Source organism: Chiloscyllium plagiosum, chromosome 5 (assembly GCF_004010195.1).
Source record: "Chiloscyllium plagiosum isolate BGI_BamShark_2017 chromosome 5, ASM401019v2, whole genome shotgun sequence".
NCBI lineage: Eukaryota > Metazoa > Chordata > Chondrichthyes > Orectolobiformes > Hemiscylliidae > Chiloscyllium > Chiloscyllium plagiosum.
This window is the reverse complement of record NC_057714.1, coordinates 112,980,348-113,003,616: the sequence shown is the minus strand read 5'-3', so window position 1 is coordinate 113,003,616 and position 23,269 is coordinate 112,980,348. Positions and strand designations below refer to the sequence as shown.

The 23,269-nt window shown below is 42.8% G+C and overlaps 1 protein-coding gene across 7 annotated transcripts in view; it reads left to right on the top strand.

Moving 5' to 3' along the window:
• nktr (natural killer cell triggering receptor) overlaps positions 1-21,197 on the top strand; it is a 240,112-nt gene extending 218,915 nt beyond the window's left edge. For 6 of the 7 annotated variants that reach the window (XM_043690824.1, XM_043690823.1, XM_043690822.1 and 3 more), the window contains 4 exons: positions 3,187-3,279; positions 11,345-11,404; positions 12,958-13,032; positions 20,712-21,197. In XM_043690824.1, coding sequence (XP_043546759.1) covers positions 3,187-3,279; positions 11,345-11,404; positions 12,958-13,032; positions 20,712-20,811 — 328 coding nt within the window. In that variant the 3' untranslated portion in view covers positions 20,812-21,197. The remainder of the gene's footprint in view (positions 1-3,186; positions 3,280-11,344; positions 11,405-12,957; positions 13,033-20,711) is intronic. The other variant, XM_043690826.1, reaches the window with a different exon arrangement.
• Positions 21,198-23,269: the final 2,072 nt, after the last annotated feature.

Genomic DNA, 23,269 nt, shown 5'->3' with positions numbered 1-23,269 from the left:
TAATCTGCTTAAAACATGGGTTCAGGATCTGGGACTAGAAATCTCCACAGAAACGTGGAATGATATCTGGGAAAATGCTAGAAGAATTACTATTTTTAACAGAACCCAGGCTATCCAGCTGAAGATACTTCATAGGGCCCATATAGCACCGGTTTGATTGGCAAAATTTAAGGCAGGATCATCTCCAATGTGTCCTAAATGCAAAATAGAGGTGGGCACTCTTGTACATTGCTTGTGGACCTGTAGTAAGATCCGTAGATATTGGACTAAAGTAGCAAGTACCCTGATAGAAATTTTAGGAACGGAAATTAAAGTGGACCCCGTATCTCTCCTCTTGGGCTTTTCGAACTTTCCCTCCCTGGTCACGTACATGAAGAGACTATTTTCTATTCTTTCTTTCTGTGCAAGGAAAAATATTTTGGTGAACTGGGCGGCTGAGGGCCCCCCTGGATTTTCAAATTGGCAGAGACTAATTATGGAATGTATTCCCCTTGACTTCCTTACAAATATGGTGCACCGAAAGACCGAATTATTTTATAAAATATGGTAGCCCTTTTTGAATTACATAAATACAGATATTTCGGCTATCCTAACAAGGGCTTTTATTTAATTGAGATTACAAACCTGGCTGGTCCGCGGCCCCTCAGGGGAGGAATCCCGCACGAATACGGGTTTTATTATATCTGATGCTAACACATCCCGAGCATGTAAGAGACTTAAATATACACCCTGGTTAGTTGTAGGTTAGATTAGTAGATAGTTGAGTTTTGTTTGTTTTTTTTTCTTTTCGTTTTTTTTTGTTGTTTTTTTTTGTCAAATTTTGGCTATTGTATATTTGAGCTAATTGTATATCAATGTTTATATCAGAGTTTTGTTTATTTTTGTAAACTTGTAAAAATGTTAAATTTCTAATAAAAATATCTATTAAAAAAATCCTTGCTGAATACACACATGTGAATACAGTGATTCCATACCATTGGATGGTAATTAGTCATTCAGCTTCCCAAGGATGGATACTGTGCCCATAATTTGTTTGAGTACCGCACCAGAACTGTAAATTACTGAAACAAAATAAAAGGTTAGAAACACATGGCAAATTAGCCAGCCCCCGTAAGATAAAGGGTTTAACATTTTGAATGGTGACCCTCGTGTCGCCTTGTTTACATCTTGACACCTCTCACCTCCAGTTTACATTCGATAATGCTGATTGAGCTGTTATGTATTTCTAGCGTGTTCATTGACTCTTTATCTCTGTAATAAATCAAACGTTAGCCTTCCCAACTGCTCAGTGATTCTGATGAAAGTTAATTGGCCCAAAAGATGAACTCTTTTTCTAGTTCCATGGATGCTTCCAGACCTGCTGAGTGTTTCCAGCATTGGCTGTTTGATGTGTGTTATTCACCTTGACAGTTCGTTGTGGAAGTTGGTTCCGCTCTTTATTTGGTTTGACCATCTTGTATTTAACGCCATCTAATTGTAGACTCCCTGCAAATGGAAACATTTTCTTTACCTCTGTGCTGTCGAATTTTTAATTATGTTAAAGAAGTTCCTAAGCTCACTTGTTAGCATTTACTTTTAGCTCCAGCCAATTCAGCCTTTCCTGGTAAGTTGAATTCAAGTATTGTTTTCTGTTCTGAAATTATCGAGTAAACCCATTTCTTTTTGTATTGTCACCAATCTATTGTCAGAAAGTTGTCAGGGCCAATAGTTATGACCACTGTCCTCCGCTGTTACTTAATAACATCTGGAATGATTCAAATTGGCTGAAGACTAGCAATTGTGATACTGGGGACTTCAGGAGGCAGCTGAGATTAATTGTTCACTCGCGTTCAGTTTCCGCTATAAGTGTTCGTGTTTCAACCTTGTGGCAAATCTGCAGAGCTTCACACTGGTTAGTTTGTTTTGCGATTGTTCTCCCTACCTGTCACATGCTGCTTATGCTGTTTGGAACATAGAATTAGGCCATTCAGTCCTGTGAGTCTGTCTGCTATTCAATATGATCATGGCTGATCCTGCTCTCAATACCATGTTCTCACCCTCTTTCCCCCTTCCCCTTGATGCCGTTAAGGTCTCAAAATATATCAGTCTCTACCTTGAATATATTTAGTGACATCATTTCCACAGCTTTCTGTGGTAGAAAATTTCATGCAATCATTACCCTTTTGAGAGAATAAGGTTTTCTTCATCTCAGTCTTAAATGGTTTACCCACTGTTCTGAGACAGTTTCCCTGGTTCTAGGATCCCCAACTGGGGAATACATCCTCCTTGCATCTCGTCTCTCCAACCTGTTGGACATTTTATATGCTTCATTCAGATGCCCTCACATCCTTCTAAACTCTCGCAGACCCAAATTTTCCACACTGGACAGCATGCGAGTGGTCCTGTCATGTGGCTTCACCACCAGCTTGACACTATCTAGGTATGTTCGGTGCTAATCCTGACATGCCCCCCTGCACTCTACATTGAGCCAAAATTATTTCCCAACTTCATGGTTACCATTAGTATGGAGAATACGCTGGGCCCTGAAGTTACGGCTTCCTGATGACTACAGTTCTGCTACTGATGGTCTACAGTGCCTCACAGGTTGGCAGATCTGTTCATAATTGATCTCATTTAGCATGGTGGTAAGACCATTTGGCACGATGGAGTCTATCCTCAAGTTTGAAGACAGGATTTCATCTCTACATGGACTGCGTGGTGGTCACTTTATGGGAGAGACACCGGCAGTTTCACTAATAATCTAGAAACCTCAGGCAATGTCCTGGGGACAAAGATTCAAATCCCACCATTGTCGATGCTAAAGTCTTAACCTGGGACTAAATGCTGGCCTGTTGGCCGTTGCTGTTGGTCTGGAGTCACATTAAGCCAGACCAGATGAAAATAGCAAGTTTTTTGCTGTGAAGGACAATAATGAACCAGATAAATTTTCACAACAATTGACAATGGTTTCATGGTTGCCAATCGGCTAGCCCTTTTTTTTAATTGAATTCTAATTTCACAGGTTTTGCATCCCATCACAGCTGACTATGTGTCTAGAGTATTAGTCTGTGTCTCTTGAATACTAGCCTGCTAACATTACCACTGTGTCATCACCTCCCTAAATATCGTGGGAAAATTATAAAACCCAAAGTGGCTGAAAATGTTTCTTATTTGAAGCCATCCATGCTGCAATGTGATTAATTTCAGGTCCCGCAGTTACAGCAGAAGTCGAAGTCGACGTAGGCACAGCAGAGGTCACTCAAGTCACAGCAGCTCTTATAGAAGCTACAGAAGCCACAGGTAACTTCATTTGAAATGGCTATTATTAATGTTGTTGAGTTTTAATTTACCCACTGTCATAAATACAGTGGTGCACTTGACAAATGAATGTGATTTGCAAGTATTATTTTAAATGCCTGTATTTTGAGTGTAAATCCTGAAAGAATCATTCTAAATCTACACGATGACCTAGTCAGACTAAAACTGGAAAGCTGTACATGATGGTCTTGGATTACAAAGGCCAGCGAGGAAATTATGTTCTGGATATGAAGAGCCAAGTTAGACCCTACCATCCAGGGCACTGCAGCTTGATGCAGATTCACCAAAACGTCACCATGGCTTAGAGAATACATAAAATTGGCTTGAATTACTTCAGGTGTCAAAGATTGTTGTGTTCTCTGATTGAAGTGTTCAGAATGTTAAAAGGATTAATTGGGACAGATTCCTCTGTTGGAGGAATCGGGAATGGAAGGGCTGTTAGAGCCAAGGCATTAAGGAGGAATGTTAGAACGTACTTTTTCCACATGCAAAGGATAGTAAAAAATCTAGAATTTCTCTCATGGAAGGTCTTGGATGCTGAAACATTTGAAGTCTTCAAAACTGGAGTGTGTTGAATTTGTGTTAGGTAAGAGTATACAGAACTTGGATGGGTAAAAGGAGTTTAGGTTATTGAACAGCCCTGATCCCTGTGAATGCTTCAATTAGACTGAGGTTCAAGTGATGTAATCCAATTAGGCCTGTGACATTACTTTCAGATGCCCCTAGTCAGGAGTATAATAATACACAGCTGCAACATAGTGAAGAAGTAGGGTCCCTAATGGTCTTGTGGTTAAAGTTTACAACAGATGCCAATGTGTACCTCTATTCAAAAGGATCAGTGGCTAGAAAATGTTGTCAATAAATGAGGTTGAGGACACATCGGACTCATTTAAGAAGGAACTTGATGCTGCTCTGGGAGGATTGGTAGTGCCTAAGGGTGAGATTGGTCGGCCAAAACCTGAGATGAGGAGAAATTTCTTCACTCAGAATCGTGAATATTTATAATTCTCGACCATATCGACCTGTTGTGGCTCAGTGGTTAGCATTGCTAGGCAAAAGTGAGGACTGCAGATGGTGGAGATCAGAGTCTAGATTAGAGTGGTGCTGGAAAAGCACAGCAGGTCAGGCAGCATCTGAGGAGCAGGAAAATCGACGTTTCGAGCAAAAGCCCTTCATCGGGAATGAAGGCAGGGAGTATCTGGGGTGGAGCGATAAATGGGAGGGGGGTGGGGCTGTGGAGAAGGTCGCCAAGAGTTAAATAGGTGGATGAAGATGGGGATGAAGGTGATAGGTCAGAGAGACAAGCACCGAGGAAGCAGATGTGGCTATAGTAGCAAGTCTGTTTCAGGACATGGTTGAAGAGCTTCAGGGCAGAGAGATGACCTGGGGGTTCCAGTGAGAGAGATACTCACTGAAAACCTTGTAGAGAGCGAAGGAGAACTTCTTCAAGGTAGGCATCCTTGCAAGAGGATTCGCAGTAAGGTTAAAGTCAACTAGGCAAAAGTGAGGACTGCAGATGCCGGAGATCAGAGTCTAGATTAGAGAGGCAGCATCCGAGGAGCAGGAACAGGTTAGCATTGCTGCCCTGCAGTGCCAGGGACCCGCGTTCAGTTCACCCTCGGGCGACTTTCTGTGTGGAGTTTGCACATCCTCCCCGTGTCTGCGTGGGTTTCCTCCCACAATCCAAAGGTGTGCAGGTTAGGTGGAATTGACCATGCTAAGTTGCCCTGTGGTGTCCTTGGATGTGCCAGCTAGGTGGATTAGCCACAGGAAATGTAGGGTCAAGAGGATAAGGAAGGGGACTGGGTTTAGGTGGGATGCTATTTGGAGGGTTGGTGCTGACTCGGTGGGCCGAATGGCCTCTTTCTGCAATGTGCAGAACCTATGATTTATTCTTTGATCAATGATAGATATTTGGATATTAAAGGAATCAAGTGTGGGTAGTACAGGTAAAAATAGTTGAGTTAGAAGATCAGCCATGTTCTTATTAAATGATGGTACAGGCTTGGGGTTAATTGGTCTTCTACTATTTCTTATATTCTCAAAAGACTTCCTTCATCGAACATGAGGTAACAATTACAACGTTTAAAAGACATTTGGATAGATACATGAATAGGAAAGGTTTGGGGGAGAGGGTCTAGGAGCAGTTCAGTTTGGGATTATGTTCAGCATGGACTGGTTGGACCAAAGAGCCTGTTTCCGTGCTGTATGACTGTATGATTCTTTGTCCACAGATCAAGTGGAAGGAAGGAATAATAGATTTATAATGGCAGCGTTTCCTCTTGTAGTTTAACCTGCACTGTGAACTGTAGAGCCAGAATATCAGCAGACTGTAGTACACTGTAGGAAAATGGGACTTAATATAATTATACTTCTGTACTGCCCTGATTCTACCCTAATTCTATCCTATCTCCATTCATTTCTGGATATCACACTGCAGCATGGATGTATTGGACTCTGAGACATGGGCTACAAGAGTTAAATTATGAGCCCAGTTATTTCAACAATCTGACCTCTACAAAATCACTGCCAAATCACCATTCATTTTTGTGAACTTATGTTTATTAAAAGAAGCTGCTTTATTTTTCTCCATCACTCACTGATGTTTTTATCGGGATAACAGTTTCATTTAGTAATGGTATTTAAGCACCACTTTGATAGCTCAAATATATGAAACAATAAACAGCATTCTATGATTAAACGCCTCCACATCTGAGGGTTCATAACATGTTAGTCTCCACTTCATAAAGTGTGGATGAGGTCTGAAATTAACAATCAAGATGAGACTCCTTTCCCATATCCAGATTTTAATTGGCAGTGACCTATACACAAAAAAAAGGCATGAAGTTTCATTTTAAATGTTTCCCTTCTCTTCCTGACATACTAACTCTGGAATGGGATGCAATTCCAGAGGTGCTACTCGTTCTTTGGTGCACTTCAGTCTTGTGCAAGTTTTGACATTGATTATTAAAACAATGTTGGATCTCAGAGGGCCACTTCAACCGTTTCTGCCTTTTCATAATATCTGCTTTTCAGCATATACCCCTGATAGCGAAAGGTTTTGGTTGACCTTGGCCTGTTCCTCCTTTCCTATATCCAAGAATGCTGAGATCACATGTAGCAATTGCCTCTGGCTGCCAAGATTGAGATCAGCTCATTTAATACATCCCAGAAATCAAAAGATTGTTAAAGTTAATAGTATTCTCTTTATAACCATGATATTAAGCAGGCATCTGGTTATTAGTTATCATCTTGCTTCAGCGTTATTAGATATTTATAAAGTGCTGTGCACACATTTCCCTCCTGGATTGCTGACTGCTATTTATTCATTACTTCCATTATTTTAAGAAAGCTGCCATCAAATGCAAAGCATAGAAATGGTTTGCAATTGTCCCTTCGGAGCTGACTCCATTTAATAATACTGTTTGTTCAGTTAAGGGTTTGTACTAGACATTTTTTGCCCTTATATTGGATCCTCGTCACGTACAGTCACTTTTGGGACAGAGGAAAGTTGCATCAGTATGTAAAATTGGTTATAGCTCTCTTATTTTCAGAAAGTTGAGGGATGCTTTTAGTAAGCTTCTTTCAACATCAAAAATAAACAAGTCACTGCCTACGACCTGTGGGCATCTGTCTACATTGTGCAATTTCACACTGTACTCACTGATTCTATTCCTTGAATATATGTAGAATGAAAATATTAACCCTTCTGTGCTATGTCAGTAAATAGTTTATGCTTTGATTTTCTCCTGTGTATTTGATTACTGCAACACAATAGAATGTGACTCCAGGAATGTTTACCCCTGTATTTTGCCTTAGTTTTCTGTTCTGTATATGGCTTGATAGCCACCAAATCAGTTGTTAAGTAAAAGTGGTCTTCATTTGATGCAGAAAATTTCCTGCCCATTCAGAAATTTCTGGCATGTGCAGCAATTTTGATTCATTCAGTAAGAGTTGAACATGTGCAGCACATTTCGTAATCAGTGTCCACAACACTTTATAGCTCATTACTTTTGAGGTCTAGTCACTGTTTTAATGTCAGAAGTAAAGCAGCCAATTTGCTCATAGTAAAATTTCACTCGCTACAATGCATCAATGACCAGATAGGTTTTTTTTAATGTGCTGTTGGTTAAAGGATAAATATTGGCTAGGACATAAGAACTAGGAGCAGGAGTAGACCATCTGGCATTTCAAAGCTGCTCCGCCATTCAATAAGATCATGGCCCCAGCTCTACTTACCTGCCCTCTCACCTTCATCCTCAAAAAAATTATCTTAGGACCCCTGGGAGAACTCTGCTGCTTTTTATTAAAACAGGATCATGGGAACATTTAGAACTACCCGAGAGTGTTTTTACCGAGTTGGTTTAACATCCCATCAAAAGACAGATTTGCCAATGGTGCAGCATGCCTTCATCACTGCATTGGAGTTTCAGCCTAAACTTTGTATTCAGGTTTCAGGAGTGAGTCTTGTACTTGAAGTTTGGACTTGAGGATGAGAGTGCCACCACATGCAATTTATATATCTGCTCCAAGGCCCCAAAGAACCATTTCAAGTCCAGCAGAGATTCACATGCATTTCCTCCAACCTGATTTATCACACCCGTTGCTCCCAATGTGGTCTCCATTACATCAGAGAGACCAAAAGCACAAACTCAGGAACCGGTTCAGGGAACATGTATGGTCTGTACACTCCAGTCAACCCCAGCTTCCAGTTGCCAGCCATTTCAACTCCCCCTCCCACTCCCCTGATGACATGTCCATCCTGGGCCTCCCCCAACATCAACACAGGGCCACATGCAAACTGGAAGAAGAACACCTCATCTTCTACCTTGGGAGCCTACAACCACACAGCCTTAACATAAAATTCACCAGCTTCCAAATCTCCCCATCTTCCACCACATCCCAGGCCCAGCCTTCCCTCTCCACCCCACCCCACCCCCTTTACCCCCTCCCTCTATTTATTTTGCAGCTCCCTTCCCCTCCCTCAGTCCTGATGAAAAGTTCCAACCTGAAACATTGACTTCCCTTCCACTCTGATGCTGCTTGATTAGCTGTGCTTTTTCCAGCTCCACTCTGACTCTCCAACATCTGAAGTCTTCACTATCCCCTATACTTGATATGTTTCACAACTACAGCTGGATTTTTATCCTTCCATCACTAACAGCAATGATCACAGTTTCCTGAAAATTAATTTTTTTTAAAGTTTCCTCAATTCAACAATTCTTTCTCATTCTGTGTAGTTTAGACATTTCAATTCCAATTCTAGCTAGGTGCACTGGAGGGAGAATGTGTGACAGCCTTGGAGGAAGAGGCAAATTTGGGGAGTCAGGGATTATGCAGAGGTTTTCCTGGCTTACAAGCAGATGCACTGCCTTCCAATAGGGATGATGATTTGGTGGAAGGAGGCTGCAATCAGGTATCAGTGGATTTTGGTATAAGCAATTCCAGTATTCTGACCACAATTGGGGAATGGTGATTTCTGGCAGGAGAGCTCTGAGGCTTCCTCCTCAGTGATGGTAAGCAGTCACGCTCCTCATGGCCCAGACGGAAACCTAAAGTTACCAAACTTACCTGCTGGGATATCTCCTGGCCTTACTATCCAGGTAGCCTGATGGAAGGTCATCAACCTCTTCATTTCTCAGGTTGTATCCCTTTCTGAGACAGATTAGGACCAGAGGGCACAGCCTCAGAATTAGCGAGTTACCCATTTAAGACAGAGATGAAGAGGAATTTCTTCTCTGAGGTAGTGGAGCTATGAAATCCTTTTTCATGGAGAGTTGTCAAGGATAGATCGTTAAGCATATTCAATGCTGTCATTGATTTTTAATCAATGAAAGGAATGTTGACCCACAATGCCATTAGAGAAGGAATTAGAGGATTTTGACCCAGTGACAGTGAAGGAACTGTGATATATTTCCAAGTCAGGATGGTGAGTGGCTTGGAGGGGAGCTTGAAGTTAGTGGTGATCCCATGTATCTGCTGTCCTTGTCCTTCTCGGTACAAGTAGTTGTGAGTTTGAAAGGTGCTCTCTGAGGACCTTTGATGAATTTCTCTAGTGTATCTTGTAGATGGTAAACATTGCTGCTACTGAGCATCAGTATTGGAGGGACTGGATGCTTCTGGATGTGGTGCCAATGAAGCAGGCTGCTTTGCCCTGGGTGGTGTCAAGCTGCTTGAGTGTTGTTGGAGCTGCACAAATCACCATGGAAACAGTCACTATTCATACCAACATCCAGCAAAACAAATGTCATTTACAAAATACCCTGCAGGGCTGCAACAAGCATTCAATCAGACAGAAAGCAGGAAACTAGCCACTAGGATACACGAGCACCAACTAGCCACCAAAACACAGGACCAGCTATCACTAGTATCCTTACGCACAGACGAAGAAGGACAGCACTTCGACTGGGACAGCACATCCATCCTAGGACACATTAGACAGAGACATGTCTGGGAATTCCTAGAGGCCTGGCATTCAAACCTGAACTCCATCAATAAACACATTGATTTGGACCCCATTTACCAACCTCTGAGAAAAAGAATCGGAAATGATATCACCCACCTTAACAGACCAATTCATGTAAATAGAAAGCGGGACAGAACACCAGCGCTTCAATGGAAGCTCACTGATGATGTTACCCAGCATGGCGATGAAACATCTGAGAACAAACCTACCAGCTCAGTGAGCAAACTTACAACCTGACTAGGAAGGGTTTAGAGCAATACAGGCAAAATGTTGGCAAAGGGACTAGATAAATTTAGGATATCTGGTCAGCATGGATGAGTTGGACCGAAGGGTCTGTTTCCATGTTGCATGTCTCCATCACGATGGCTAATTAAATATATGTGCATCATTTTTTTTTACATGAGAGCAGTTGCAATGATTAACTATTTAACTTTTCTAACATTGACTTGCATTCTTCTATTTCTGGTTGCATTAAATCTCACTTGTTTATAACATGAAAACATATCAGAGATTGAGATTATTTATCATGTTCCCCTTCCTCTATTTTACTGCAAAACCCTCTGTATGTTCAGTCTTCACAGTCATGAATGCATGCCTTAGACCATCATCATACAAGCAGCATCACTTTCACCACCAATACTTGACAGGAGGCATTGGGGAAGTGATCTGTCTGGAAACCCAGACCCTTATTCCACAATCTGACCGGAGTAAAACCAGGATGGTCAGTCAGGTTTGTTCTGTGATGACTCAATGGTCATTGCATGTTGCCCTCCGCCATAAAGCCGAGAAAATCCCAGGTTCAATCCTGGTTTATGATCATAATCAGGTGGTTTTTGACAGGGCTACCCTAGAGATGCTGTTATCTGTGTGTTTGCCCCTGAGCCATCCCTGCTTCCTACTCCCTTAATCCCTTAATGTAGTAATGGAACTTGAGTTGCAGGCAGGATCAGATGCAGGTGTGATGGACTCTGTATTCAAATAACTGGTCGTCTCAGCACTTGGACATCAGTAGAGTTGTGTCCTAGCAGTATTGTGTCTTCAGGAGGGAATGAAGGGAGAATTGGACAGGTAGAGCTGAATATATGCCAAAACACAGTTAAATATTCATTTCTGTGAGTAGGCTAAAGAAAACACAAAGTAGCATTCCTCCTTGTGATATTTGTAAACTGTAAATGTGCACCAACCATTACAGTTTCCTCTGTAAGTACAGTAAGGTAAGTGATAGCTTGATAGCCCTGTGCCATAATTCAGATGATGAAGTTGGAGCTTGCAATTCCTACAAAAGGATGCTCTATTCTGAGCCTGTCCTTGCAGGCAGACATTGAGTGGAGCTTTAAGCAGTGCAGTGGGGCAGACAGTGGTTACCACCTGTGACTGACCGAGCATTGTTAACAACATGCCTCGGATCGTTCTTTATACATCCCTGATTGCCAGCGGTGTGAGAGAAAGCCATCTCCGGCTGTTCACTTTTCCTCTGCAGTTACTGAACAACTAGAGAGAGAGAGAGAAACTGAAGCAGCTTTTGTGATTATTTGTTTCATGCCTGATAGCTTATTTATCTATCTTGTTTTCTTCAAACAGTAGAACCTATAGTCGAAGCCATTCTAGAAGCTTGTCATCTAGACGTCACCGGAGGTCTAGGTATGTATTCAGTGCTAGGGTATTGCTGTGTACACAGATCACAAAGAACACATCATCCGTGCACATGCTTGGTTTGTTTTTGAGTCAATACTGTGCAGGAGAAGCATTTTGTTCTGTTTACTTGGTAAGAGGGTTTCTGCATTCCTCCACTTTTAATAACAAAGTTTAATGTTCAAGGCATTTATTATTAATTCATGGAATGTGGGCAACATTTATTACCCATCCCCCACTGAGAGTCACAAACATTGCTGTGAATCTGAAGTCACATGTAAACCAGGTAAGGACACCAGTTTCCTTCCCAAAAGGACATTAGTAGTGTGTTTTTCCTGGCAGTCAGCAATGGTCATTATTAGCCTCTTAATTTCAGACTTTTATTGAATTCACATTCCACCGTCTGCCATGATAGGTTTTGAATCCAGGTCCCCAGAACATTATTGGGTTTTTGGTTTAATAGTCGAGCGATAATGCCACTGGTTCATCACCTCCCCTTAATGTCAACAAGAGTTCCCTCTCTAAGTGGATACTCCAGTTCCCTCAGTTAGAATAAATTTTGGAAGCATTTTTGCCAGAAATACAAGGCTGTGTTCCGTTCAGTAAGAGACAAGAGCCTCGTTGTCTTTGCAAGAGAGGCTCCTAATGCAATAAAAGACCAAATGTCAAGCATCAGAGTTAATGAGGAAGTGCATTTGTTAGAAGGTTTTTGAAGCCCCACCCTCACTCTGAGTAGATCTCAGCGACTGAAAGCGAATTAAGGGGCAGCGGCGTTTGATCTCTGATGTTAGTGAGCACAGCAAACTGGAGCCCTGCAGAGTTCGGAGAGCCATGAGGAGGTGGGTACGTTGTTGTCAAGGCTCAGTTCCAATCTTCCGGTTGATGGTGGAAAGGCAGCATTATCAAAGATCTGCCAATATGGTGTGAGGCATACAGCCTGAGAGACACTATGATATTTGAGTGTTTAGCACTCAGCAACATGATTCCAGTCAGGTTTCTTTTCACCCTCTATTAAATTGGCTTTCTTCCACTAACAGCCACTTAAATCTCTGAATATCAGTGTGGATTGAGAGGCACGTTAATATTATAATTCCGCAAATAGGTTTTACCAGAAATGCTGCAGCCCACTCACCACCTGTGAGTAAGACACAGGCTAGGACAGTGCCATGTGAGATGCACAATGTGTGGTGGTTCAGGATGATGGTTCCAGAGTTTTGTATCTCTCATGAGCTGTTGGGTGAGCTTAGAGTGCTTATTTAAAAGGTTGTAAGTGTGTGCTTTTTTTTTTGTGATCTGTAATGAAATAAACCTCAGTTACTGTGGCTGTAACTGAATGCATTGTTGCAGTCTCTGCAACAGAGAGAGCTCCATTAAACTGTCTGCTCTAAGTACAGCTGGTAGTGAGAATGTATTACTGGCTGAAGCTCCTATGTCATGATCGATAGCCTCATCTGAATTTTTTTCTTCATTAACTGTGTAATGTAATGTTTCCCCACACTTAAGGACGAATGCATGAGACTAATAGCGGTGATTATCTCTCTCTCTCTTTCGCTCGATTTCAGGTCTGATTCGTACGATAGCTACGACAGTAGGAGTAGAAGTCGGAGCCGTAGCTATCACAAATCCCGAAGGTCCAGGTAAGAGACTGCTTTTCCTTCCGATTTAATTCTCTAACTGACTTCCCATTCTGGACAGACTTCCATAATCCGGATTGGGGGACGCATGACGTTGTCACAATCTACCTGCTCACCTGAATCCCTTTGTGACTTGACCATTTCTTGGCATATGAGAGCTAAGCAATCGCTTAACACAACCACACCCAAACCTTTCTCATCAAATCCTCATCGTCTGCACGCTTGCAGCACAAATCTGACATTCTGATCAAGGAGCTGTAGTCCACATTTTGCACCCACCAACTTTTCCAAACCCTTTTCCCTTCCCAGACCACTTTCTCCTCCTCGTCTGTACCCCAACCATACTCCTTTGATTTCAACACCCAAGCAAGACACGTCACCATCATTCAAATGTGCTCCAAAATCTTTCAAACAGTTTTCATCATTTAGCCTGGTCTCCACATTACAGAATGTGTTAAGAATGTGCGAAGAGGATTAACAAGGTTGAAGACAGGAGTGAGAGCATTTACCTCCTGAGGAAGCCTCAAGAAGCTGGGACTCTTTTTTTTTTTAATTATCTAGAACAAAGCAGGCTGGGAGTTGACCCAGGTAGATGTATTATTAATTTTGGGAGAAATCTCTTAATCCAGAGAGTGGGACAAACGTGGAAGTCACGAACACAAGTAGAGTTTGAGGTGAATAATATTGATGTTTCTAAAGGCAAACTAGGTAAGTATATGAGGGAAAGAGAAATAGAAGAATGTTGTAGGATTAGTATTGAGTGACTGATAATACAGGACGTTAACATCCGTATGGGATGGTTAGGCCCAGCTTTTATTCGAGAAGTCTGAAGTGTAAGAGAGATCATATGGATTAGAAGGAAAGGCATTCATGTTCTCTGGTGACATACCTTTCAGAGCTTACTGAAGTTGAATTTATAACAAACAATCTTGTCAAATTTTCAAGTTTTAAGTTTGATTAAGTTTCATGGGATTCATAGTGATTTTGCAGGTTGGATACAAAATTGGCTTAGTCATAGACAACAGAGAGTAATTGTGGAGGGATGTTTTTCTGACTGGAGGTCTGTGGCCATGAGTGGGGGTGTTCCTCAAGAATTAATGCTGGGTCATCGTTGTAATATATATATAGATAATTTGTATGAAAATGTAGTGATCTGAATTGTAGGTTTGCAGGCAACACAAAGGTTGGTGGTTGTGGATAGTGAGGAAGATTTTCAAAGGATAGAGCAGGACATAGATCAATTGGAAAGTTGGACAGAGAAATAACAGATGGAGTTTAATCTGGACAAGCGAGAAGTTCGTTTTGGGACATCTAACACAAAAGGAAAGTGTACAGTAGATGGCAGGACCTTTAGAAGCATTGATATACAGAGGGATCTTGGGGAGCATGTCCATAGCTTCCTGAAAGTGGCAACTCATGCGAATAAGGTGGTAAAGTAGACATATGGCATGCTTACCTTCATCAGATAGGGCTTTCAGTATAAAAGTTAGTGCATCATGTTGCAGCTATATAAAATGTTTGTTATGCCACATTTGGAGTACTGTGTGCAGTTCTGGATGAGATACTATAGGTAGGATGTGGAGATCTGGAGAGGGTTCAAAGGAGGTTTACCAGGATGTTGCCTGGATTGGAGTGTATTAGCTATAAGGAGAAGTTGGACAAACTTGGATTATTTTCACTCGAGTGTCAAAGACTGAGGGGCAACTTAATAGAAGTATATAAAATTGAGAGGCATGGACAGGGTGGATAGTTGAAGTCTTCTTCCAGGGTGGAAATGTCAAATACTAGGGAGCATAGGTTTAAGGAGATTTCTGAGGGAAGTTTTTCCACAGAGGGTAGCAGATGCCTGGAGCGCGCTGCTGGGGAAGGTGGTAGGAACAGATATAATAGCAACATTTAAGAGACATTTAGACAGACACATGAACAGGCAGAGGATAGAGGAATAGGGACCTGGTGCAGACAGATGAGATTAGTTTAGTATGGCATCATAGTTGACACAGACATTGTGGGCCGAGTGGCCTGTTCATGTGCTGTAGGGTACTGTTTAAGGTGTAGGTTTGCTCACTGAGGTGTAGGTTTGATATCCAGACGTTTCATTACCTGGCTAGGTCACATCATCAGTGGCGACCTCCAAGTGAAGTGAAGCTGTTGTCTCCTGCTTTCTATTTATATGTTTGTCCTGGATGGGGTTCCTGGGGTTTGTGGTGATGTCATTTCCTGTTCGTTTTCTGAGGGGTTGGTAGATGGTATCTAGATCTATGTGTTTGTTTATTGTGTTGTGGTTGGAGTGCCAGGCTTCTAGGAATTCTCTGGCATGTCTTTGCTTAACCTGTCCCAGGATAGATGTGTTGTCCCAGTTGAATTGGTGGTTTCTTTCATCCGTGTGTAGGGCTACGAGAGAGAGAGAGAGTCGTGTCTTTTTGTGGCTAGCTCGTGTTCGTGTATCCTGGTGGCTAACTTTCTTCCTGTTTGTCCTATGTAGTGTTTGTGGCAGTCCTTGCATGGAATTTTGTAGATGACGTTGGTTTTGTCCATGGGTTGTACTGGGTCTTTTAAGTTTGTTAGTTTTTGTTTGAGAGTGTTGGTGGGTTTGTGTGCTACTAGGATTCCGAGGGGTCTTAATAGTATGTCTGTCGTGTCTGAAACTTCTTTGAGGTATGGTAAGGTGGTTAGGGTTTCTGGCTGTGTTTGGTCTGAATGTCGTGGTTTGTTCTTGAGGAATCTGCGGACTGTACTTTGTGAGTATCCGTTCTTCTTGAATACGTTGTATAGGTGGTTCTCCTCTGTTTTCCGAAGTTCGTCTGTGCTGCAGTGTGTGGTGGCTCGTTGGAATAGTGTTCTGATACAGCTTCGTTTGTGTGTGTTGGGATGGTTGCTGGTGTAGTTAAGTATTTGGTCAGTGTTTGTCGGTTTTCTGTAGACACAGGTTTGTAGTTCTCCGGTGTCCTTTCTTTCGACTGACGCCTAGGAATGTGAGTTTGTTGTCGGTTTTTTCCTCCTTGGTGAACTTTATGCCTGTGAGGGTGTTGTTGATGATGTTAAATGTCTCTTCTATCTTGTTTCGTTTTGTGATGACCAAAGGTGTCATCTAGCGGACCCAGAGTTTTGGTTTGATGGTTGGTAGGGCTATCCCAGTGCAACCCATGGACAAAACCAACATCATCTACAAAATTCCATGCAAGGTCTGCCACAAACACTACGTAGGACAAACAGGAAGAAAGTTAGCCACCAGGATACACTAACGCTAGCTAGCCACAAAAATACACGACCTTCTCTCTCTCATAGCCCTACACATGGATGAAAGAAGCCACCAATTCGACTGGGACAACACATCTATCCTGGGACAGGCTAAGCAAAGACATGCCAGAGAATTACTAGAGGCCTGGCACTCCAACCACAACGCCATAAACAAACACATAGATCTAGATACCATCTATCAACCCCTTGGAAAACAAACAGGAAATGACATCACCACAAACCCCAGGAACCCCATCCAGGACAAATCTATAAATAGAAAGCAGGAGATAACAGCTTTGCTTCACTTGGAGGTGATGTTACCTAGCCAGGTAATGATACATCTGGATATCAAACCTACAGCTCAGCGAGCAAACCTACGCCCTAAACCTCAACCTGAGCTACAAACCTTGCAGTAGGGTACTGGGTGGCGCTGGTGAATTTAATATTGATTGTCTTCCGTGGAAAAACTCTGTTCTAATAGGTGGCACCAGCACAGATTGAGCAGTTATGCCTTCATTGCTTTATTATGTTTGGCCCATGCACAAACACCAACTGATGGCAATCCCAGTTTGTAATGGTGCTGGAGCAGCACTCCCTGCTGTTCATGCTGTATTGTGTTGTCTGCACTCACCCTGTGTGAGACCCTGCAGAACGCTTGCTGAGTAACACCACCTCGTAGAGCAGTGTATATCTGTGCAAAACAGGTAGATACCAAAATCAACAGTCAGTTTGTACTGGCATCAAGCAGTCCATTCCACTGTGGGTCCAATAGCTGAGGCAAGGGATGAGGTTGGGGCAACAGAAAGGAGCGAGGATTCCTGCTAGTGATGCCTTTCGCAGCCATATGCACATACGTCAGGATTTAGCTCATTGCTCTCTCGTTTCCCCTTTCATTCAGACCAAAACGACTGAGCAACCTTGCACAGAAAGAATTGTCTGCTGGGGAACCAATACTAAGTGTAGGTGTCATATGAATATGGAACTAGGAGCTGAAGTAGACCACTCGGGGTCCTTGAGCCTTCTCCATCCTTCAGTAAGATCAGAGCTGGTCTGATTCATCCCTATCTTCACAAGGCTGTCTGTTCTCCAAGAGGCTGGCAACATTCAATGCTGAGAATGAGTTTCCTGGTGGGAGTACCAGAGTAACCTTCCCTTCCTGGAACAAGCTGCTTCAGTCTCTCACTGCCCTGTCTCTTCAGTGTAGCCCTCTAACATTTCTTCTTTCCAAATGTTGTGTGGATCCCTGACAAGCATTATTACAATAAAGATGGGATGTGGCCATCCGGCCCATCCCATTCATAAGAACATAGGAACTAGGAGCAGGAGTAGGCCATCAAACCTGCTCTGCCATTCAATACGATCATGGCTGATCTTTTTCAGCTCCACTTACCCGCCCCCTCACCATAACCCTTACTTTCTGTACTTTTCAAAAATCTACCTTTGCCTTAAAAACATTCAACACGGTAGCCTCAACTGCTTCACCAGACAGGGAATTCCACAGATTCACAACCCTTGTGAAGTTGTTCCTCCTCAACTCTGTAAGGTGGCACAGTGGTTAGCACTGCTGCCTCACAGCGCCAGAGACCCGGGTTCAATTCGCCTCAGGCGACTCTCTGTGTGGAGTTTGCACATTCTCCCCGTGTCTGTGTGGGTTTCCTCCAGGTGCTCTGGTTTCCTACCACAGTCCAAAGATGTGCAGGTTAGGTGAATTGGCCATGCTAAATTGCCCGTAGTGTTAGGTAGGGGGTAAATGTAGGGATATGGGTGGGTTGCGCTTCGGCGGATCAGTGTGGACTTGTTGGGCCGAAGGGCCTGTTTCCACACTGTAAGTAATCTAATCTAATCTAAATTGCCCGTAGTGTTAAGTGAATGGGTAAATGTAGGGGAATGGGTCTGGGTGGGTTGTGCTTCAGCAGGTCGGTGTGGACTTGTTGGGCCGAAGGGCCTGTTTCCACACTGTAAGTAATCTAAATCTGCTCCCCCCTTATTTTGAGGCTATGCCCTCTAATTCTAGATTCACCCACCAGTGGGGAAAAAACCTTCCTGCTTCTGTCTTATTTATTCTCTTCATAATTTTGTATATTTCTGTCAGATACCCCCCCTTCATTTTTCTAAATTCCATTGAGTATAGTCCCAGTCTATTCAATCTTTCCTTATAAACCAACCCTCTCAACTCCTGAATCAACCTGGTGAAACTCGTCTGCACCTCCTTCAGTGGTAATACATCCTTTCTCAAGTAAGGAGGCCAAAACTGTACACAGTACTCCAGGTGTGGCCTCACCAGCACCATATACATTTGCAGCATAACCTCCTTATTTTTAAACTCCATCCCTCTAGCAATGAAGGACAGTATTCCATTTACCTTAATTACCTGCTGCACCTGCAAACCAACATTTTGTGATTTACGCACAAGGACACCCCGGTCCCTTTGCACAGCAGCATGCTGCAATTTTTCATCATTTAAATAATAGGCCAATCTGGCTTATTAATGGTTCACTGTCCACCTGGGTGTTTTTCCTCGTAGTGGAAATATTGAATAGAGTTCTTACACCAAATTGTGTCTTTTTCACTGAGTCACCACAAACAGCCACGGGTGATATGGGGAAAAGAATCACTTTTTTTTTTAAAAGTCTGTTTTGCTGTTGTTCCTACCGAAATGGATAACCTCATATTTACCAACATTGTACTCCATCTGCCAGACCTTTGCTCACTCACGTAACCTATCTATATCCCTCTGTAGGCTTTCAGTGTCCTCTGCACACTTTGCTCTACCCCTCATCTGCGAACTTTGACATGCTACACTTGGTCCCAACTCCCAATCATCTACATAAATTGTAAACAATTGCAGTCCCACCACTGATCCCTGAGGCACACCACTAGCCACTGATCTCCAACCTGAGAAATACCCATTTATCCCCACTCCTTGCTTTCTGTTCGTTAAGCAATCCTGTATCCATGCTAGTACATTACCCATAATGAGGTGCATCTTTATCTTATGCAGCAGTCTTCTGTGCAGCTCTCTCGGCCTTTGCAGAGGGCAGTAAAGTAGTATATGTGGCAGATGACAGATTTCCTTCCATACAAGGCACTAGTGGGCCAGACGGGTTTTTATGACAATTAACAGTGTGGTTTAGAAACTCTCTTTTTATTACAGGTTTTTATTGAATCTGAATTTCACCAGTAGTCATGGTGGGATCTGCACCCATGTTCCAGGATGTGAGCTTGGGCTTCTGGATTACTAGGCCAATGATATTCCCAGCATTTGACTGTTTCCTCTGTTGTGTATGGTTATATTGTGTGATGGAAGCATCCCAGGGTACTGAAAGAGATGGAGGGGGAAATAGCAAATGCGCTTGTGGTAATTTCCCAAAATTCACTGCACTTTGGGATGGTTCTGACAGATTGGAAAACAGCAAATGTGACATCACTTGTCAAATGCCTTCTGGAAATCCAAATACACCACCTCCACCAGTTCCCCGTTGTCCACTGCACTCGTAAATTAGTTAAGTGACTTCACCTGATGAAGGAGCAGCACTCCGAGAGCTTGTGATTTCAGATAAACCTGTTGGACTATAACTTGGTGCTGTGTCTCTCCTGACTTTGTCTATCCCAGTCCAAACTGGCACCTCCACATCTTATTTAAACATGACCTGCCTTTCGTGAACACAAGCTGCGTCTGCCCAATGGGACAATTTCTGTCCAGATATGTCATTATTTATTTCTTTGATAGATTCAAGAATTATCCCTACCATAGAAGTTCAGATAATGGGCCTATAGCTACTCACCTTTGTCTACCTCCTTTTTTTAAGCAGTGATGTCACATTTGCTATTTTCCAATCTGTCAGAACCATTCCAAAGTGCAGTGAATTTTGGGAAATTACCACAAGCGCATTTGCTATTTCCCCCTCCATCTCTTTCAGTACCCTGGAATGCATTCCATCAGACAATATAACCCTGCACAGCAGAGGGAAACAGTCAAATGCTGGGAATGTCACTGGCCTAGTAATCCAGAGGCCCAAGCTCACATCCTGGAACATGGGTGCAGATCCCACCATGACTACAGGTGAAATTCAGATTCAATAAAAACCTGTAATAAAAAGAGTCTCTAATAACCACACTGTTAATTGTCATAAAAACCCATCTGGCCCACTAGTGCCTTGTATGGAAGGAAATCTGTCATCTTTACTTGGTCTGGCCTACATGTGCCACATATACTACTTTACTGCCCTCTGCAAAGGCCTAGAGAGCGATTCAGTTCAGGGGCAATTAAGAAAAGACAACAAATGCTGGCCTCCTGTACAAGAACAAAGAAAAAATAATTGCCCTTTCCTTCTTCACTTCAACAGCCATTGACTGTAATGCAGTCTTCATGTGAACAGTGTTGTATTCCATCCTTTAAGCTGAAAGATTGTGTAATGTTCATTTGTTCCCCTTGAACCGATCAGAAGCTGGGACAGAAGCTACAGGTCATACCGATCATACAGCAGGAGTGATCGGAGTTACTCTCGCCATCGGAGCCACAGCGAGAGCAGCAGGTACAGCTGACGGACACAGCGCTGCCCGGGTCTCCCTCATTCTTGCAGAATGCCTGCCTTCTTTCCCTGCACAGATTCAGAACTATTTATTGGTGACTGATGCATTCGAGCCGTTACTTTAAGCATTGGGGACAAAGACTGCAATGAAGCAACTATGTGCACGGTATCACAGCAGTTAGTGAGTGGGAGGGAGGGTTTGTTTTGAGTTTTCTGTTTTTCTCTTTTTTTTGCAAATGAAATGTATTAAACTCTTAGCAGTTCTTGCTGAGGGGAAATGTATTTGTATCTGCAGTTTTGTATGTAAGCAATAATATTTACCTTTAATATGTACTGTACTTAACTGCATTATTCTGTCATAGTTTAAAGTGGAAGGAAAATAAATTTTCATACATTCTACCTGGTCTTGGTTCATTTTTGTCTTCATCCTTGTCTAAAAGATTCATTTTGAATAGTTAATATGTATATTTGAAAAGAATGTGTTGAAATGATTGAAGTATATGCAGGTAATAATTGCTGTGCCTGTTATCTTTTACGATTAGATTACTTACAGTGTGGAAACAGGCCCTTCGGCCCAACAAGTCCACACCGACCCTCCAAAGAGCAACCCATCCAGACCCATTCCCCTACATTTACCCCTTCACCTAACACTATGGGCAATTTAGCATGGCCAATTCACCTAACCTGCACATCTTTGGACTGTGGAAGGAAACTGGAGGAAACCCACGGGGAGAATGTGCAAACTCAACACAGACAGTCGCCCAAGGCTGGAATTGAACCCGGGTCTTTGGCGCTGTGAGGCAGCAGTGCTAACCACTGTACCGCCGTACCGCCCACTTATCTGATGCAATCACATGTCATAACCAACATAGAGGAAGCATTGAGCCCTCTGGACCTCTGCCATTGTGGACCTACTGCTGGAATAATCTGCTCAAATCATGCTCAGATTGCCAACTGCAGCCAATGCAGAAACTCTGCCCTAGTTATCCCCAATGTCTCACCTGGTCTTACCGCTCAATCAACACCAAAGCTGATTTATCCATCCTCATCATGTTATTTGAGGGAGCTAGCTATGAATGAAATTTCTATTTAATTTCCAACTCTGACTGTGACTACAGTTCAAAACTGGCTGTAAAGTGATTTGAGAGGCCCAATACTCTGTGAAAAATACAGGCCTTCTTATCATATCGAGGGATCTTGCAGTGCAGACATTGGCAGCTGTACTTCCTACAGTGACCACATTTCAAATTGTACGTACGTGGTTCTCAAACAATCTGAGATGTCCTGAGCTGCTGAAAGGTAGTCTGTAAGGTGCACGTTTTTCTTTACTGACTCTATCAGTTTACTAGCTTAATAGCCTATGGCTACCAAAAGAATCTGGAGTACTGTTGAATAGGAGGTAATTCAGAGAAGGATCACCTTAGTGCGCCTGGTATGGAGGTTCTTATGAGCCAAAGTCAAATCACGTGAGGGCATCCCAGAGGTTAGGTGGATTGGCCATACAGTACAAAAATTGTCCATAGTGTCCAGAGTTGTGCAGACTTAAATGGATTAGCCATGGGAAATTGCAGGGTTGGGGGCTGTGGGTCTGGGTGAGATGGTCTTTTGAGGGTCACTGTGAACTCAATGGGGAGAATTCAACACTGGAGGGATTCTATGACTACTCATTGAAATTTAGAAGAATGAGACGGGATCTCACTGAAACGTATTGGATTCTTAAGGGGCTTGACAGGGTTAATGCTGAGAGGATGGTTCCTCTCGTGGAAAATTCCAGGGCCATAGGGTATAGACTCAGGATAAAGAGCCACCAATTTAAGACTGAGATGAGGAGGAATTTCTTCTCTGAATTGGCAGTGTGTCTTTGGAACTCCTGTATTTCTAAGGCTAAGACAGAAAAGTAAGGAATCAAGAATGACCGGGAAAGGGCAGGAAAATGGATCTGAGGAATGTTGGATCAGCTGTAATCCTATTGAAAGGCAGAGTGGGCTCGAGGAGCTTGAGCAGCCTACTCCTGACCCTGTTTTGGTTTAGCTCAGTTGCCTGGATCATTGGTTTTCAGAGCAGTGTGGGTTCAATTCCCATCACTGGTTTGAGGTTACCATGAAGGACTCCTCAATCCCTGCACTCACCCAAGGAGCTTTGGTGTTGATTGAGCAGTAAGACCAGGTGAGACATTGGGGATAACTAGGGCAGAGTTTCTGCATTGGCTGCAGTTGGCAATCTGAGCATGATTTGAGCAGATTATTCCAGCAGTAGGTCCACAATGGCAGAGGTCCAGAGGGCTCAATGCTTCCTCTATGTTGGTTATGACATGTGATTGCATCAGGTCATAAGGTTAAATCACCACCAGTCGCTACTCTGTGGTCTGGTAAGACTATGGCATCACAACAACAACTTGGATTGAATCTTGTTTTTAGGGAGAATGATTCAGCCCTACATGTCTGAGATCCAAGAATAAGTTGTGGCAAGTC